The sequence below is a fragment of the Drosophila persimilis genome, unplaced genomic scaffold, assembly GCF_003286085.1.
Source record: "Drosophila persimilis strain 14011-0111.01,24,50 unplaced genomic scaffold, DperRS2 tig00000124-arrow-pilon, whole genome shotgun sequence".
Lineage (NCBI taxonomy): Eukaryota > Metazoa > Arthropoda > Insecta > Diptera > Drosophilidae > Drosophila > Drosophila persimilis.
This window is the reverse complement of record NW_020825294.1, coordinates 7,135,486-7,153,824: the sequence shown is the minus strand read 5'-3', so window position 1 is coordinate 7,153,824 and position 18,339 is coordinate 7,135,486. Positions and strand designations below refer to the sequence as shown.

Below are 18,339 nucleotides of genomic sequence, written 5' to 3'. Positions count from 1 at the left end.
TCAACTCAAACGCTTTGCCTCAGGCGTTAGACATTTGGGACCCCCAAAGGCGGTTAAAGCTTTTTTGTAGCACTTCTTACAAGGTAAAAGGAATTTGTCCATGTTATAATTCAACTTCTTTCGTGGAGTCGAGCGAATCGTAATCATTATAAAAGGGGGAACCTGCTCTAAAAATTGTAATTGAATTCTTTTAAATCATAGTAGAGGATGCCCGCGTACTGAAAGAATGTGTTCCGATTTTTCCGGTTTCATTTCACAGAATCTACAGGAGTTTCAACTTCTTGATTCACATTAGTTATTGTGCAAACGAATAATTTTTATTGATTAAATAGTTACATATATGTGATACGTTATATTATGTATTAAGATTGTAAGCCTTTGCTTTGCTTTTGCATTCCTTGTGTGTTTTAATTATTAACGAATCGAAATTATTTAACTAGAACTTGTGGTCGAAGGCAGGGAGGCCAGCAGATCCTCGATGAAGCTGTCCGGCTGTTCGATCAGAGTTAGAAGTCCTACAAAGAAATATGGTTAAGAAAATACGAAAAGTGCAAAAGCAAGCGAATGATTTTACCTGCCACATCGCAGAACTCGCCAAACGAAGTGCACGGCAATAGCTCCTCAGTCAGGATGTGTAGGATGCCATCTGTTGACTTAAGCATAGCCTCGTCATTTTTGCGTATGTAATCGAACAGGGAAACTGGCCAGGCCTCCTCCTTGGGCATGGTCACCAATTTGAACAGGATGTTGTATATCATATCGATCATGGCCCACATCATCAGGTACGGCTTGTACACACTGTAATCCTTCACCTGGCGATCGGCCGGCGCAAGCAGAGCCTTGCACAGCACCGATGGTGAGACGTGTCGTGCCTGGGCCACGGCCAGCATTCGTTTCAGATGCGCCACCTTGTGCTTGTTCCACAGCTCGCGACTGTGCAGCGTCACCGAAATGGTGATCATGTACAGCGGTCCCTCTACCTCGAAGCCACACTCGAGCCACTTATCGCTGGGCGGGGCTGTTAGATAGGCGAGTACCGTCTTGCTATCCCTGGCCGCCGAGCGCGAGGACAGCAGCATGTAGATCGAATAGAAGAGCAGGTAGGGCACAAAGTGCATATTGGACTGGGGACCACCGCCGCCGGCATCATCGTGGAAGCTACGCTCCCAGGCGAAACGCACCAGCAGCAGCTTCAGGTCGTGTATGCTGCTCGTGTAGGAGATGTCACAACGCTGGGTGCTCTCCTGCATGTAGCTGCTGTGACGCGTCATCGAGGCGGAGAAGGTCGTCTCGAGCACGGACGGACCCCAGAGCGGCAGCAGACCATTGCATCGGGTATTGGCATTCTGCAGACTAGCCCGCTCCCATTCATCACGGCCGCGGGTCAAACGAATCGCTGAGGTGTGACAGTCCACATGGACCACATTGAAATGGGTCACCGTGGTGTAGCCAATGGTTTTGCGGGACTTCAGCTCGAATTCCTCCACGTTGCAGCGCTTGGTGAACGTATAGATGCCCAGCACCTTTTCGGGCTGGCAGGCATACCCCTCGCGGCAGATGAAACACGTCAGCCCAGTCTCGTCGCGCAGTTTCTCGATCTTTTGCAGTATAGAGCCCTTGGCCGTCACCTGTCCCTTCTCGTTCGTACGCATACCCAAGGCATCCAGTTGTTTCTCGCGCGTGGCCATGGCCAGACGTTTCTTTTCGGCGCGCGTGAAGTCACGCACTTGCTGGACGCGGGCCGCGGTGGCTGCATCGGTTGACAAAGCCTCTAGAAGATTCTCGGCCAGACTGCCGACATGCTCATCGCTGGACACTTGCTCTAGGCGATGTATAATCGGTATAATGTCCTTGCTGATGGCCACCTGAGTGGCCTCGTGATGATTGGAGAGTCCGGTAAGGAAGCGCAGTATATACTTGAGACTAGGGCGCGAAATGAACTCCTTCAGCTCGTCGGAGTCGGTGCGCAGGAGTGTGGGCTTCACACATGGGGCATGCTCTGTGATGTAGGCCAACGAGCGTTCCACAATGCCCAGACTGACAATGTAATCCTTGAGGGTGCCGCCAATGCAATTGTGCTCGATCTGATTGGTCAGGACGCAGAAGAGCTCAAGCTTGAACTCCTCCTCGGGTGTGCGTTCTTTGTCAAAGCGTTTGAAGTTGAGTGTGTCCTGAAAAAAAGAGTGTGTAAGAAGCGTGCTCCACAAAGAACTCTCTCCCTGAAACCTACCTTGAAATGCTCACACAGCAGGGCCATCTTCACCTCATTCCCGTAGACCAGGGCGGCCAGCACACGAATGAGATGCCGCAACACCGAAGGATTGTTGCGTACATTCGGACAATCCGTGCAGGAGATCAATGCCGACACATACTCGGGCCCTCCGAACGTCAGGGAGAACTGCAGGAACGAGTCCAGCGTATCACTGGCTGCCTTCGAGAGCAGCGTTTCCATAATCTCCAGCAGTTGTTCGGTGACTGCCGACTGTATTGAGTCATTCTCCGATTGCAGGCACATCTGTAGCACCTTCAGCAGTGTATTAATGGCCCCAATCTCGGGCTGGCACAGGACCTCCTGGCAGCGGCGCACTTTTACACAGATCAGGAAGAGCTTGAGTAGAACCTGGATAAGTTCACGCTGGCGGGAGATTCTCTGCAGACTGCCAATCCTGTCCAGCATCACACGAAGGCCATTACAATCGGCCAGTACGTTGGCCATGCGGTATAGCTGCTCTGTGTCCACCGCCTCCTGACTCTTGTTGTTCAGCGTCTCGACAAACTCCTCGGTGGCATCGCCCAGCAGTCCGCGCATGCGATAGACAATACGCATGGCATCGCGATCGCCGCCCTCGGCCAGCCACACCTTTTTGTACACATCCTTGACGGGCAGGTCCAAGCTAATGATCTTATTGTTCACCAGCAGCTCCATGCCGTTGTCATCCTCCAGCAGGGCAATCAATTCACAGTCCGTGCAGATTTTGTTCTTTACATCTCGCATCAGGGGGCCCAGACCCATTTCGCCGGAGGGATAGGGATTGCCGAGCATGCGGCCCTGCAGGAAGTCCTCCTGCTGTGGATCCTTCTCCAGGGTCATGTAGAACTCGCTCTCGTCGTGCTCCTCCGGATGTATGATCGAATACAGACGCTCAAAGATAAACACCGGCGTCTTGATGTCATTCATGCGCGTCTTGTCGACCGTATCAATGAGAATCTCCATAAAGGCACGCGTCTCTTCTTCGGTGCCGCTGGTCATCTCCTCCAGCATTTCGAGCAGCTTCTCCTGCGCCTCGTCAATGTGTCGGGTTCGCTGAACCACCAGACTTCTCAGAGCCAAGTAGCTCTCGAGCACGGGGCCCAGCAGACGGGTCTTGTAGGTCCTGCGTATGTTGGGGCACTCGAGGAAGAGCCACAAGAGCTCCACATATCGGCGCAGGGCATAGCCGAGCGTCAGGTCCGAGGACAGCGAATGCTCTTCCATGCAATGCACTTTGGCTATCTCCGTAGCCAGCAGCGACGAGATCTTGCACAGCACTCCCCTCAGCACCAAATACTGCAGCCAGGGCGACTCGGTGGCAATGCTCCGGTAGAGAGCCAAATACTCGTTGCTGGCCTCTCCCGCCTCCCCCACATGATACAGGAAGGACGTGAGCAAATTGAGAGCCTGCTGCTTGCGTTCGTGCGTGCGTGCAAGTCCGCCGAGCAGCGTGCACGCCAGTTGCCGGCCAAAGCGGGAGTTTTCGTTGAAGAGCAACGGTTGGATCCACTCTGCATTGAACACCAGCGGCTTGGTCACACGCTGCTTGTCCAGCACATTCGAACGCCAACGTTTGCCAAACTTCTCGCCCAGATATGCCGCCCTGGCGGCTTCCTTGGTCTTTCTTGGCGGTGTCTCCGTGCCCGCCGACTGCTGCTGTTTGCTGCTCTTTGGCTTGGTGCCTGCCGGTGCATCCTGTTGGTGGTGGCTGATAGGCATGCGATTGCTCCAGGCCAAGTACTCGTGATTCTGATCCGAGTTGAGCCACGCCCGATAGTCGATGGTGTTGCCTTCGGGCAGTTTAATGTTGCTCAACTCAATGGCAGATACTGGCTTGCCGCCGCTGCCGCTGCCAGAGATCGTGGGATTAATCAGACTCTGCAGAATGCGCAGGCAGGGATGCAGCACTGAAGCCACCGGTCCACGGGGCAACCTTCACGAGGAGGAAATGGCTATTAGCTTTAAGAATCATTAGGGTTTGTCTTCCACTCACTTGCAATTGCTGATAAACAGCTCAAAGATCACCTTCAGCTTGTATTCCCAGCATAAATCATCTTGGCTGAGAAGCACCTCCAGCAGCGTCATCTCCTGATGCACGGCTGCCTCCAGACTAATCAGGGGAATGGACCCCATCAAAGCGCTCTTCACACGCGACGTGACCAGCTGCAGCAGATGCATGCACGCTTCGGCATTGTCCTTGGTCAACACCACCAGCAGATTGCGCACCTCGTTCTGGATCTGCGGTGTTCCACGGCGCAGATTATGCTCCGCCAGCTCGCTGACCAGTCCCTGGCTATAGAGACCCATGCGACAGTCATAATTGTAGGCCATGGCCCGCAGCAGGGTAAGGCACTGCTCAGTGGAGGCCAAGGCGCAGCCATAGCAACGGTTCGTTGTGGGATTCTCGGCGCCCAAGACCAAAGCCAGATTGCTGGGCGGCAGATCCTGTTGTTGGCGATCGTAGGCCACCAGCTCGCTAAAAAGGATGGAATGAAATGGGGATCACCAAAAGCCAACTCAAGAGGCAACATAACAGCGAAATATATCGACCAGTGAGACTACATACTCCTGATCGATAAATCACCCACCCAACTCTTTCGCAGACATAAACCTCTCTCTTGCCACAGCCCCCATAGCCCCAGACATCCATTGGAATATCCCTAACTCTTAGTCTTCTACAAACTAAGCATTCAACGAGACGGACAGGCAGACGTATGGACTCGTCGGAAATGAGCTACTTCTCGCTGTAACATCGACCATAAACCCCTATACTCTATAGGTACCGTTTGTTTGCATCGAACTCACCTGCGGCAGGCTTTGACTTTCTGGACAATCTTGCTTAGTTCCTCGAAGCTGGCGCGTGATTCCACGCAGTATTTCTGGGCGAGCAGCTGGATGATCTTGTTCACCTGCGAAGTGCTATGCACACTGGCCATGTTGTCCTCGACAAGACGATCATTGATGCGATGCTCGGCCACCTTCTGGATGAGCAGCTCGAGCAGCTGTTTGTTGGCCAACAGCTGGTGGTAGATGCGATCCGCACGCTCCAGTGAGGTGTGTATCATCAATACAGTCTTGGCTCGATCCTCGGCCGATTCGATCGGATCCACGGCACAGCAGACGCGTGCATACATGCTAAAATCGAATTTGGCGTACTTGCAGAAGCCACACGAGTGGCACAAGAACGGATCCTTTTCGTCATAGTTGATGGCCCGACACTTGTGGCACTGGAACACATTCTCCCCGCAGTTGCCGCACACGCCCGGATACGCTGGCACAGCGGCACTGCAGCGCGGACACTGCAGATTCTCGCTGGAACCGCTCACAGTCTCAAAGAAGTCCGCAAATTCAATCATCAGATTGCAGGCCGTGATGGGCAATGGGAAATCAATCTTCAGCTCTGTCTGTCCCGATTGCAGCGAAACGGAGCGGGCCTTGTGCCACAGCGCAGGGCGGTTCTTCAGCTCGACCACCGCCTGGACACTGCGATTGTTGTAGTACACATTGATCGTGCGCACCATCTTCGTGCGCTTCAGATCCGCAATCCGCACAATCAGCTTCGAGATGGTGTGGCACTGCACCAGCTTGTAGATCATCGTTGTGGTGGTATATTTTGAGTCGGACTTGACCGACGGCAGCTTGATGTTGGCCATCGGCACCTCCGGGTTGTTGCACACCAAACAGGGCTCCGATTCCAGATAGTATCCGTTCATCTGCAGTATCGACTCCAGGGTGGTGTAGACGGGGGCATTCGGGTGCTTGCACAGCAGCTCGTTCTGTGTCCGGAGTACTTCGACTGCCCGCGAGACAAACTCTGGCAGGCGTTCGGTTATGCTGCGTGTTGTCAGAGTGAGGTATCCCAATAGATCCACAAATTGTGCTGTCCTTCGGCCATAGGTGGGCACCAGGGGCCACAGGTTCCAGAAAATGGTCAACAGCTTCTCGCGCTGCCGCTCGTTGGCATGCTCGAACAGCCCCGTCATGAAGGAGTGCGCCTGCCAGCGCAGCTGACTGATATTATTCTCCAGCAGGAAGATCCTTACGAAGCGTATGATCAAAGCATCGCAGGCATACCGAAATATCTGATGGACAAATGTCCCGCACTGTGCCGGATCGAATTTCGAATAGTAGGCGTCGGTGTCCTCGCTTTTCTCACGCTCGCTGCGCAGCTTCGAAGACGCCGACACGACTGCTGGCGGTGGCTGCTGTTGTTGCTGCTGCTTGTTGGCTGGCATATTGCAAACGGCCGCCTGCAGCAGCTGTATAATAATGGGAGACACGCCATCATCTAGCTGATAGCAGGCAATCTCCATTAGCATGGCCAAGGCATCCTCATGAACCACACAGAACTTTTGCCAATTGCCAGTGCGCATTTGGCTGATCTCCTGGCAGGTGCGCAGATGCTCTGTCAAATCCACCAACGAGTCGTAGCTGAGCATTGGCGGATTGGCATTGTACGGGGCACCAGTCTAGGGGGGGACGAAAGAGAGAGCTTAAACGGTGCCAGAGTGGGGCATAGAGTAGAGAGAGCACTTACCTTGCTGCTTACAATGCTGCACACTCTCTTGACCACACGGAAATGCGCATCCAACGAGTGACCATCGCGGTACATGCGGAACTTCTCTTTGCTGCCGCAAATGTACATCAGCAGCTTACGCACCTGCCTTCGCAGCAGTGTATTCAGATTGAGCATCATGTACTCGCACAAGGTAAATGTCATGGCCTCACAGAAGCTGCTGTCGTAGTTGTCCGGATGGGCGCTGCTTAGCCGCAGAATCTGGTAGGGCAGCCGCACAATGATCTCCGTGAGCAGTCCGTCGTACGACTCAAAGATATCTGGATAGTTCTTCAGATAGTTCTGCGGTATCAGTATGGATATATCTGGTTTGGGGCCGTGTTTAACGGGTTTGAGCAGCTGTACGCCCGGTCCCGAGGTGGCTCCCCCACTCGCGATCGGTGCTGCGGCTTGGCCTGGCGCATAGGGATCCCCTAGCACGGTTTTCCAGTGCACGAGGAGCGTGTTGAGTGCCTCCAAAGCATAGACAAAGGCCCCACTCTTGCTCAGAACATTCGCTGTGGTGCTGGCCACAAATGAGCTGTTATCCTTGAACTGATGCGGTGGCGAGGTGGTGCCAGTTTGCTTCGATTTGGTCTTGCCCATCATCACACCAAAGAGCGACAATAGAGCAAGGCGTACTTCATTTCCGGGACATTTGTTCTCCATCTGCAAAACAGTATACGATTTAGAAATGGTTTGTTTATGCTCCTCGCCGACTCTGACTCCGATTCGTACCCTTGAGGCCGCTCCACGTTTGCCTATTTCCACGTACTCCACTAGAGCCTGAAGCAGCTCCTGGAGCACCTGCTGGTCCCTTTCGTTGTTGCCATTGAGATCTGTGGTCAGCATGTGTATCACCTGGATGAGCGGTATGGCCTGCAGACCATTGCACAGATCGAATGTGCCCAAGTGCTGGATAATGCTCTCCAAAACAGCAATCCTGCAATGCAGAGACAATCAAACGATTAGAGATTAAGAGATTGCGATATTCTTGGGATATTTTCTCACCTTAAATCGTGCAGTTTCTGCAGCTTTTCATCTTCGTTGATCTCGTTGTTGTCCTCGGTGCTGCTCATGGCGCTCAGGCCGCCTCCTGGGGCAGAGGCAGAGCCACCAGAGCCACTGGGTCCTGGCTGCTGCTCCTCGCCCGGCTCTCCATCCTTGACGGAACTGCAACTCTGTCGCGGTGACGTTGTATTCGGATGATCGCCAAAGTTACTGCTGCGCGCCGATGTGCCGCCAATGCTCTCCACACCACTGCCACCGCTCTCGGATCCCCCACTGCCTGCCGGCTCTGCGGGTGAGGTGCGCAGCGTGGAGCCATCGGTGGCCACATTGGAGCCCTCATCATCGGAGCCTCCCGCAGACACAGAGACCGAAACACTGGCCGCTGCAGCATTGGCTGCCGCCTGTCTGATGCCCTGGATATTGGCCAATCCCTGCTGCAGAGAATGCAGGGCATTGGCATCGGCTCCGCCATGCTGTTGGAGACTCAGGGCAATGGCTATGTCCATGATGGCCTCGTCGTCGCCATCTTCGGGTAGACCCAGCAATCGGGGGAAACCGCCGCCCATGAACGCCTCCAGATTGAGCAGCTGGTGGTTCGGCTGCTGTCCGGGGAGTCCTCCCTCCACTGCCTCGAGCAGAGCGGCCGCTGCATTGTCTTGATCCTGTCCGGCAGCCACGCCTGCTGCCTCTTCGATGATGTCGTTGGCCGCCGATGCAGCCACCGCTTGCAGGGCCTGCATTTGAGGCGTGGGCGTGGAGCAGGCAGGCGGCGTAATGACGGCTATGGCCGCCACCTTGCGGCGCTTCATGCGTGGACTGAGGAGAAGGATCAGTGCCTCCTTGGCGCTGTGACTGATCACGGTGGCATCGTGCTTGAGCAGATCAATGAAGTACTGGGTCATGCGACCCACTTGACCGGGATCGGCCAATGCAAAGCCATACATAATCTCCACCAAACAATGGACGATGGTCTCCGGCTGGCACAGGCCGCGTCTCACAATATTCACTGGCTCGTCCAGATCGGGGGTGATCTTGTGCAGCTCCAGGACAATCCTCATCAGGTCGGGCACCAAATCGTAGCTGTTCTCCAGACAGATCTTGGCCAGTGACTGGGGACGGGAGTTGGCCACGCCGCGTACCAGCAATATCAGGCGATAGAAGGCCTCCGGATCGATTTCTTGCAGAGATTCTAGTTGCTGCAGCTTCGGCTGCATGGCCTGCAGTTCGCCGTGCACGAAGTGCAGGATCACGCCATCCTTGAAGCTGTGATAGGCCGCCCGACTGCCATAGAGGGTGGCCAGCACATAGCGGGCCTGGGTTTGAACGGGATTCGGTGTGGGCAACAGCAGCAGTCCGCTGGCTGTCTTCACGACCTTCGAGCGCAGTGGGGCAGCCACGGCACTGCCGCCCAGCAGATGCAGGGCGCAGTCCAGCACCTCCAGCAGATGGTTAACCATGCGATCCAGCTGGGTGATGCAATTGAAGCCCTCGCCAAAGTTGGCGGCGGCACTCTGTTGCGTGGCCGTCACGGGCGTCGGACCAGAGCTGGGTGCCGGTACGTCTTCGCTATCGTCGGGCCAGCCCACGAGCTCCTTGGACTTGCCATAGACCTCGATAGAGTCCAGGAGTGTGACATGTTCGGGGTCCTGCGACTTGGCAAACACCACCTTCAGCATTTTGTCCGATTGGAACATTTCCTCGCGCGTCAGGGGTATATCAAACCATCGCGCCTTCCTCATCGTTGTGGGTATGGTGCGTCCGAGGATCGTAACTGATACGGGTGCCCGTTGGATATCCTGGGTGCCCAGCATCACACGGAAGCCCACCATGACTACATTTGGATCGTTGTTCACCACCTCCAGTGTGAATCCCGTGGCCTTTGTGCTGGCCACAAACATTCCCGTGGAGAAGAGGCGCGTCTTGAGCTTCTGTTTGTTGTAGATCTGCAAGAGATCGTTGCCGCCAAACTCCACGTCCGCCAGCATGTTGCAATGCTCAAAGAAATCAATCGGGAATATGGGCTGGCCTCCAGATGTCAGTTGCTTCTGGTGCTGTTGGCTGCTGGCCTTGCGATGGAGCAGCTTTCCAGCCGCTGCAGAGCCGCCTCCCTTGCTTTTCCCCTGCGGATTGTTTGTGGTATTCTTTGCCAGCAGCGTGGAGCTGTACAATTGATTGCCGAAAGGTTGCACCTGCGGCGACAGCCAGAAACTCGTGTGCTCTGGTTGGGCCGAGAAGATCCTGAGGCTGCCGTCCTCGCACAGGAGCAGTAGGGTGGTTTTCTCAGTCCCCGCCACGCTATGGCGTATGCCCACCACATCCATTATCCTCGATTTGGCCGACTGGGCCTTGATCTCCTGCATGTATATGCGTTCGGGTGTGATCATCAGTATCACTGGATTATTGGACGTATGCATGCTGGCATAGATCAGTCCGGGATGCCCGGCCACCTCTGTCCAACCCACAAGCGACTGGAGCGGCACCTTCGAAGCCGACGATGATTTGCTGGCCGTCGATGCTGCTGTGTTGTTGATGTCCAAGTGATAGATGCCCTTGACACCCTCGTTTACGTTCGTCAGGGGCGAACAGAAGCTCCTGCCGCAGGTGTAGCTGTAGAAGAGCAGCTGCAGCGCGTGCGAGTAATAGATGGACACACCACCGCCGCACACCTGTCCATTGATATCCTTGATATGCTGATGGCTCAACTCGAGGGTATTTGTCACATAAAAGTCGCCGTGCACGGCCAGACTCTGCTGATCCAGCTGCTGCGTATAGATGTAGCCAGAGCTGGTAAAACTGAGCATGAAATAGCTCCCGCTGCCATCCTGCTGATGGTACATGAACGTGCAGTCCTTGATCTTGCCAACAGCCACGAGATAGTAGTACTTCGGACTGATTGTGTCCACCGACAGGTCGTAGATCTTCACGTAATCCGTGGTGACAATGGCCAGCAGAGTCTGGGAGCCAGGCAGCCACATGGCCTTCTTCAGGAAGTTGCCATTCTCCAATTGGGGCGTGATGACAATGTGTTCATTGGTGCTGCCGCTGCTCGAGAAGGTCAGCACATGGCACTCTTTCAGTCCACACACGGCCAGGCAGTCCTCATTGCAGGGATTGGCCGCCAGCGAGAGCACAGTGCAGGCAATGGGCGCGGAACTCAGTTGCGTGAGAGTCAACTTCCGCTTGGAGGCATCTGCCTGCTTGAGCAACGCCGATAGCTGCAGTATGGTGACCTTTCCCTTCTCATGCGACACGGCCAACTGCTGGCGGCGTCCGTGCGGCGAGGACAGGCAACAAAAGGCCACGCGGCGTATCGTGCCAGAGGTCAGCAAGTGCTTGATGGTCTGCCCCTGATCTCCGGAGTAATTCATCCGCACATTCTCGAAGGCCCCCTCCTGGGAGCCCAGAGTGGCGAACATCAGTTGATCGGTGATCTGGAAACTCTGCTCCAGCTGATGCAGACGCTGCAAGGCGGCAGTGGCACGCCTGTGGCATCCCACAATCGAGTAGAGCGTGCAGTTCTCCCTTATCGACGGCAGCAGCACATCAAAGTACTCGAGTATGCATCGGACCACGAGCATCCATTGTTCCTGATGCTGCAACGTCTCACGGTAGGGTTCGAGGAGTTTCCCCAAAAGCTGGATTCTCTCACTGCTGATCGAGTCCTTGCGGGCAGGCGCTCCATGCTGCTGCTGTGTGGCTCCTGGTGCTGTGTTGCTTCTCTTCTTACTCGCCAGGAGACTCATGTGCGAGGGCAAGTAGCTGCAGCTGCTGCTGCCGCCAGGTCCCACCGACTCGCGTACCTCTCCAGAGCCCAATCTGCGACTCAACGCCTGACACGAGCCATCCTCCTTGGCACCACAGTCGCAGAAGAAGTTCCCGTACTTGGCATAGCTGACATCGTGCCCCTTGTGGCACACCCGGGCACACACAGAGCACACGCCGACCGTGTTGATCATGTTGCAGGTGTGACAGTGGTACCAGTGCTGGTTCATGAACTCCTTTTGGGTCTGCGAGAATGTGCACAGCTTGTTGTTCAGCGTGTCCTCATCGGAGTCATCCAGCAGCGAGTCCTGTTCCTCTTCGGCCAACTCATCGTACAGATCGTCAATGTCCGTCTGCAGTTCGTCGTCCCACGGGGGCATATGCTGGCGACTGCCACGGTAGCCAATGCTCTGCAACAGTTCGCTGAGGTACCGCAGCAGGGCGCTCACATTTTCCGCGTGTCGCAAATGCTTGTCGGGGAGCTGCAGTTTGGCCAGCTCCAGCCACAGCAGCGTCGTATTGAACAACGCCACGTGTCCGCGTGCTGGAGAGGCATCCGCCAGGGTGATCATTATCTGTAGGACATCCGCAAAGTCACAGCCATCGTGAGGCGGGCTGATCAAAGTCTGACCCAGCTGTAGGAGGGCCTGGAAGAGGGGCGCTGCTATCGGACCTGCCTTGCTCTGATCGCGTACTAGGTACTTGGTGATGGACAGCAGTAGTCCTCCATTGCGTTCGCTTTGGCGCTGCTCTCCCCCTTCGCTGTGATCGCAGGCCTGTGAGGACTCCTCCGAGGGATTCGGCTGCGCTGCCTGCCACAGGCTCAAGATCTGTGAAGTGTTGGGTGCAGCTCCTGCCGCTCCTGCTGCTGCCCCGCAGTCGTAATCTATGTCCATGGCATCTAGCTGATCAGAGATACTGGGCATAGCCGACACTGTGGCCATGTTTGTGGGTGTCTGGGCATTGCTACTGGAGCTGCTCGAAGGCTGCATGATGCTCGTGAGCAGGCGGCATGTCGGATCCATGGTCTCGGAGTTGCTGACATCGCCTGCCGTCATATTTGGGCCATAGATTATGTGGGCCAGCCACAGCTTCAGACGTGCCACATCGACTGTGGCCAGATCGCTGAAACAATCCACCAAGTCCTCATGCTGGAACTGGGAGTCCGCTCGAGTGGATTGCTCAAACAAACGTTCGACAAACTGCAGCATTTTGCGGGCATAGCTCAGGGGCAGCGTGGTACCCGTAAAGGACAGCAGCAGCGTGGTCAAGCTGCCCGTCTTCTGGTCATGGAAGAACTGGCGCATGGCCTGCACAGCTGTGGGCTTCTCCAGCATCTTGATGAATGTCTTTAGGACAGCAAACAGCATTGATTCATTGAACAAGGCTCTCTCTTGATCCAATGGGGTGCCTCCCGCCGCTGGCTGTCGCAATTCTGCGGCAAATTCGATCAGCATACGATAGCAGTAGCCAATCATGTGCTCGTACAGCAACAGTTTCTGCGCCTCTAGGGTCAGTCCGCTCAAGATTTCCCTCAGACACTGCTCGCTCTGGCCCTGCAGATAGTCGGTGCGCATGTCCAGCATTGAGGCAATCAGCAGCGGCTTCAACTGGGCATCCATTTCGGTGCAATTGGAGGCGTAGGGCAGCAGCAGCTCCATCAAATGGAGTATCGTCTTCAGGCAGTGTTTGAGCGTATGCAAAGTGGAATAGGCCACACCGCCGCTGCCTCTGGTCAGCTCTGTAATGTGTGCATCAATAACATTCAGGGTGTATGGCTCCACGGGATGCTGTTTTCCATCGAAGGCCGAATCATTGACCATCAAACACTTGGGCCATTCATTGGCTATCAATTGCTTATCCTCATTCGGCAGCAGCTTAAGGAATGCCGCATGCAGCTCCAGCATTATGGCCGGCTTATCGCTCACAATGGGCACTATCAAGTTGAGGACATGCTCGGGCGTGGTGCTCGACAGCTGCTTGAGCATTTGCTCGCGCACAATCTCCGATAGGTAGCGATACGAGTCCATTAGCTTGATCAGCAGCTCGTTGATCATTTGATTGCGTTGCAGCGTTTCCGTGGATAGACCCTGGTCATCCTCGTGCTTGGATTTCTCTTCATCGATGGATTCGTTGGAGGAATACACCTCGGGATGATCATGGTCTGTGGCATTGCCACCACCACTACTGGAGGCCGCACTGGTGCACGATGATTGGTCGCCACCGCTGCTATCCTCGCAGTCCTTGCGCAGCAGCTTGAAGCCCTCCTTTTCGGCCCAGGCCACGGCCTGCATGTGGGCCACCAAGGCATCAAAGAGTATGAGTTCCGAGAGGCGTGGAATACCTATAAAAAAAAAAAAAAAGAGATTACCATTAATCTCGACTCAGCCCCGGCCATAAATTCCGCTTCACACTTACCTTTGTTACTCATCTGCTGATTGAAGGCCTCTACACCAAGGATTGTTTGCTTCAAATTATATCGTATATCGGCTGTGGTATCCCCCACTTGGGTGTACAACGACTCTGCGTACTGTGTGTACATGCCCTGCTTTATGAGGCTATTGACAATCAGATAATGTGACGTGGCCAAGGGCAGGCGTGTGCTCCACACCAGCGAATGCAAATTGGGTGCCCGCTCAATGCGGAGCGCCTCCACGTGAGAGGTGGATGGGGGCAGGCCCAGCAGCAGTTTCCAGGTGTTGGTAAAACAATACTGCATGGCACACAGATTGTGTATGCTGTTGCTCTCGCTGTTCTCCTTTCGGGAAAACGAGGACATGTCCGCTATGTTCAGGATATCCACGAGGGCGTCCACCAGCAGCGGATACTTGAGTTTGTCCGGTGTGCAGAGTATAAAGTTCCAGGCCAGGCCGTCCAATTTGAATTCGCTCACCCAATACGCCTTTTCGGGCTCCTTTACGACCAGGCTATAAAACGTGGGCCGTATATCTGCAGGAGAGACAATCAATTGAGAGATTGGTGATTGGGAGTGGCTATATCGCCTGCTGGTGGATTACTTACTCGATCCATATTCTCCTGAAGACTTGCGGAACTTCTCTTCAATATCCTGACGGCAATACGAGTTCAGTTTGGTACGACTGTTGATCAAATCGGAGACCTTCTGCGTCTCCGGCATGCTGCTCACGCTGAACAGTATCCAGCGGACTTGATCCAACAGTTCGGGCGGTGCGTGATACAGATGTTTCATCAGATACTCTAGGAATACGAGCAAGCGCGATAGAAGCATCATTTGGCTGTTCCTGACGACACGCTCGGCACTGATGCCGCGACAGACTTCGGCGCAGCGTATCACCCCGCCCGCAGTTAGCAGCAGGATGGATTTCTTTTGCATGAGATTGAGCGAGTGGAACAGAAAGAGCAGCAGCTGGGCATGCTCAATGTTGATATCCTCGTAGTCCGAGTCACCGGCAGACGAAGAGGAGCAGACGCCATCAACCAGCGTGTTGATCAAGCGATGCCACACCGACAGGCAGGCGGCCTCCTTCTCCTGTATGGGTTTCAGCAGCAGTATCTGCACAAGAACGGAAAGGGTGCTGGGATAGACCTGTAGGGGCCATGTATTCGTATCCGTGGACCACGGAGAGATGGCCAAATGTTGCAGCAGATTCGATTGGAGCTGCTCGGAGAGCAGTCCCGTGGAGATCAGGTTGTGTATGTATCGACCAGCAGCACCCGAGAAACGTATCATCGACGCCTGCCACTTGGCAGAGGAACCAGAAGATCCAGCTCCTGTGGCAGCAGCCACAGCAGCAGCCGTACTTGGTGGCGACTGCTGTTCGCTGTCGTTGCGCATCACATCGCGATCAAAGTCCTTGATTATGTTGGCCATCAGCAGCATCTGCTGATCGCTGACGCCTGCCTTCACATAGCGCTGCATGTAGGCATGTCGGTTGGCTAGGAATTGATCCAGGAAGCAGAAGATGTCTGCCGACAGCTCCAGATACTCGTGCGGCTCATCTAGTTTCGGTACCAAAGCGCTCTTCTGCTCTCCACTGCGCTCTTGCGACGAAGTATTGGCATTGTCGTCGTGCGTTTCCGGGGAGAGGGTTTCCTTGAACCAATGCCCCAGATAGCTTTCGCTGTCATCTTCTTCAGAGTTGTCCGAATAGGACATGGACTCATTCAGGCAGGTCGTGGAGTCCGAATAGCTAATCGGATCGCATTCGGTGCGGTCTTTAGTTGAAGCACGCTTCAGAGTGCATGCCTTGCGGTAGGCCACGGTGGCCAGAAAAGTGAACAGCTGATGCAGCGTGGCAGTGTTTAGGACCCGCACAATCCTTTCCAGCGATGTGTAATTCTGCAGGATGTCAAATTGCGCTGGCTCTGGCAGCGTTTCGGGATCTGTGACACTGCTCTGTCCGCAGGCGGATTCAATCTTTAGATCCTCAATCAGTTCGGACAGCAGCTTAATGCTGTGATTGGCAATAGCTGCATTCAATTCTCCAAAGCCCTGTTGGACTTTGAACAGATTCACCCTGGCTATTGGTGTACTGGGCGCTGTAATCGACTCTGTTTTGGATGATACTTTTGTGGCGGCTGCCGCTTTGGCTGCCGTTTCTGCCGAGGCACTGCCACTGGCACCCATGGCTCCCTGGATGCCGCTGATGAGCAGCCAGCTGCCGTAGCACAAATGATTCTGATATATATACATCCTGGCCGAGGATTTGAACATCTCGCCAATGCTCGAATAGATTTCGAGGGCTTTGTTTACAATCCCGCTAGCCTGTTCTTCAAATTCGTCGTGATCTTTGCTTGTCTGGACACTGGACAAACCACCGCCGCTGCCCTGGCTGGTGGACGCTGCAGCAGCCGTCTGTTGTTGCTGTTGTTTCTGCGCGCTGCTCGCCTGGCCCATGCTCAAGACACTGGTGGCTATCGAGGTGAGGACAGCATTGTACAGCGCCGAGATGCCGCACATGGAAAGCTTTTCAATGCGGCTCGGTGTCAGCGGCTGCATGACTATCAAAGCATAGGCCTGGCCCACAATCGAGAGATCTGTAAGCATGTGATTCATCGATGATTTCACAGTTGTGGCCTCCGCCTGTGTGAGTGGCAGGTAGAGGGGTTTCCCAGCATTTATCGTCTCCATGTACTTCATGCGATAGCGACTGAGAATGGGCAGGCCCACGCAGATGTCCAACAGGGTATCGACGCCATTTGCCTCCTGGAACACCTCCACATTGGCTGCCAAAAGTTGCTCCTACCAAAAGGAATGAAATTTAATTCAAAATTCATTTGAAGAAAGGCATTTCTTACAGTGCAGTCGGTGATCTCTTCGCTGAGGGGCACCCAGGTCATCTTTCCCGGCTCCAGCGGCGCCAACAGCTGCTGAAGGATAACCGATGATAGGTCCGAGCGCGAGCGTTTAATCTCCAATTTTGGTGACTCTTTATCGTTGCTGCCGCCAGCACCAGCACCACCTGTGGTGCTACCTGCCATTGACATAATACTCTTATTGGATGATTCCGGATGTTTGGAGCTCTTCACCACCCCAGCCACGGCACTGTAGTCGAACTGTGCGACAGCCGAAGAAGCATTCTCCCTGCCCTCGCAGAGCATTTTGAGGGCTGCCAATAGCCATTTCGATTCAAAGACCGACACTTTTGGCAGACGGAAGAGTATAAAGCGAATAAGCACTGCCGTGGCATCGTGCAGCTGGCATATCTGTGTCTGACAAACTAAAAGAAAAACAAAATGTTTAAGATGTACACACATTTGCTTATAAAGAAAGCTTAAGACCCCTTGATACCCCTTAGCAACAGGCCGCGGACATACATTTTGAATATAAACAGACAGAGCGACAAACGAACGCGCTTTCCGCGAATGCGGTACAAACCGCTGCCGAAATATGATACATCCTCTTCTTTAAAGGGTATAAGTAAATACACACGGATGTGTGCTGGTTTGTGTGGGACCCCTTAACGAATTGCATTTCATTGCGAAAAAAAATGTCTCATATAGCTTTGTTGTTTTCTTTTTTTGTTTGGTGAAAAATCATTAAAAGGTAGAAGCGGAGGGGTGCGGAGAAAACTTACTTGATTTGATTTGCATAAGTTTGTCGGCAGCCAGTGCCGCAAAGGCCGTGTAAAATGGTACGAAACTGCCTTCATCGTCGAAAAATTCGTGTTCGCTGCATAAAAGAGGCAAAATATGGTTTTAAAACGGTGCAAATTGTTATAGTTCCGCGGCGGCGGCCATATTTAATTTTGCAAGTCACTTTTTTGCACTTGCAGCGGCAGTCTCATTTTCTTTGCTGCGCCATACAGGCAGCAAGAAAAAAGTTCTTTTGGGGCTTTAGGCTGTTGAGTACTCACCATCTGGTTATTGCTTTTAGCAAATTAACCACTTCGTTTTTGTTTAATGCACCCGTGCGGCTTAAAAGCAAAGCTTTTATTACGGAGTTCCAATCGGTCCCGCCGCTATGGGACGACATTTTTTCAAAAATATCTTATTCTCCAATTAAAAAATATGCAAAAAGTCTAGGCCAGTGTGACCGATAGAATGTATACCCTCAGAAATATGACAAAATATACCTTCTCATTTTCAAAATATACCGTAAATATACCGGTGAAAAACAAACTAAGCCCACTTAACCCCCTCTGTTTAAACAGATGAACAACTTGAGTTAAGGCGCCGAAAATAATACTGTTTCTAGGCGTCCTCTTAACTTACAAAAAAACCCATGATATCTTTCATCAAGATTTATAATTTTCGAGGCTATCTTTGAATATCTGCTGAT

At 53.6% G+C, this 18,339-nt stretch overlaps 1 protein-coding gene across 1 annotated transcript; it reads right to left on the bottom strand.

The window, feature by feature from the left end:
- Nucleotides 1-285: 285 nt before the first annotated feature.
- On the bottom strand, nt 286-18,042 carry LOC6602213 (protein purity of essence). The gene is made up of 13 exons (XM_026987803.1): nt 17,915-18,042; nt 17,636-17,730; nt 16,857-17,278; nt 14,601-16,800; nt 13,998-14,528; nt 7,818-13,923; nt 7,545-7,749; nt 6,789-7,475; nt 5,057-6,720; nt 4,245-4,727; nt 2,231-4,184; nt 575-2,171; nt 286-515 (listed from the first exon to the last, which is right to left on the bottom strand). Exons 1-13 carry the CDS (start codon nt 18,031-18,033, stop codon nt 433-435), a joined length of 16,146 nt encoding a protein of 5,381 aa, XP_026843604.1. The 5' UTR covers nt 18,034-18,042; the 3' UTR covers nt 286-432.
- Between the last annotated feature and the right edge of the window lie 297 nt (nt 18,043-18,339).

What these genes read in the sequence shown, in the direction of transcription:
- LOC6602213 (XM_026987803.1), bottom strand. Translation starts at nt 18,033, where the DNA reads ATGTCGTCCCATAGCGGCGGGACCGATTGGAACTCCGTAATAAAAGCT. An exon ending in CAGAAACTGCACGATTTAAG is followed by an intron (nt 7,750 to 7,817) that starts GTGAGAAAATAT and finishes TCTGCATTGCAG; the next exon opens with GATTGCTGTTTTGGAGAGCA. An exon ending in CTGTTTATCAGCAATTGCAA is followed by an intron (nt 4,185 to 4,244) that starts GTGAGTGGAAGA and finishes CTCCTCGTGAAG; the next exon opens with GTTGCCCCGTGGACCGGTGG.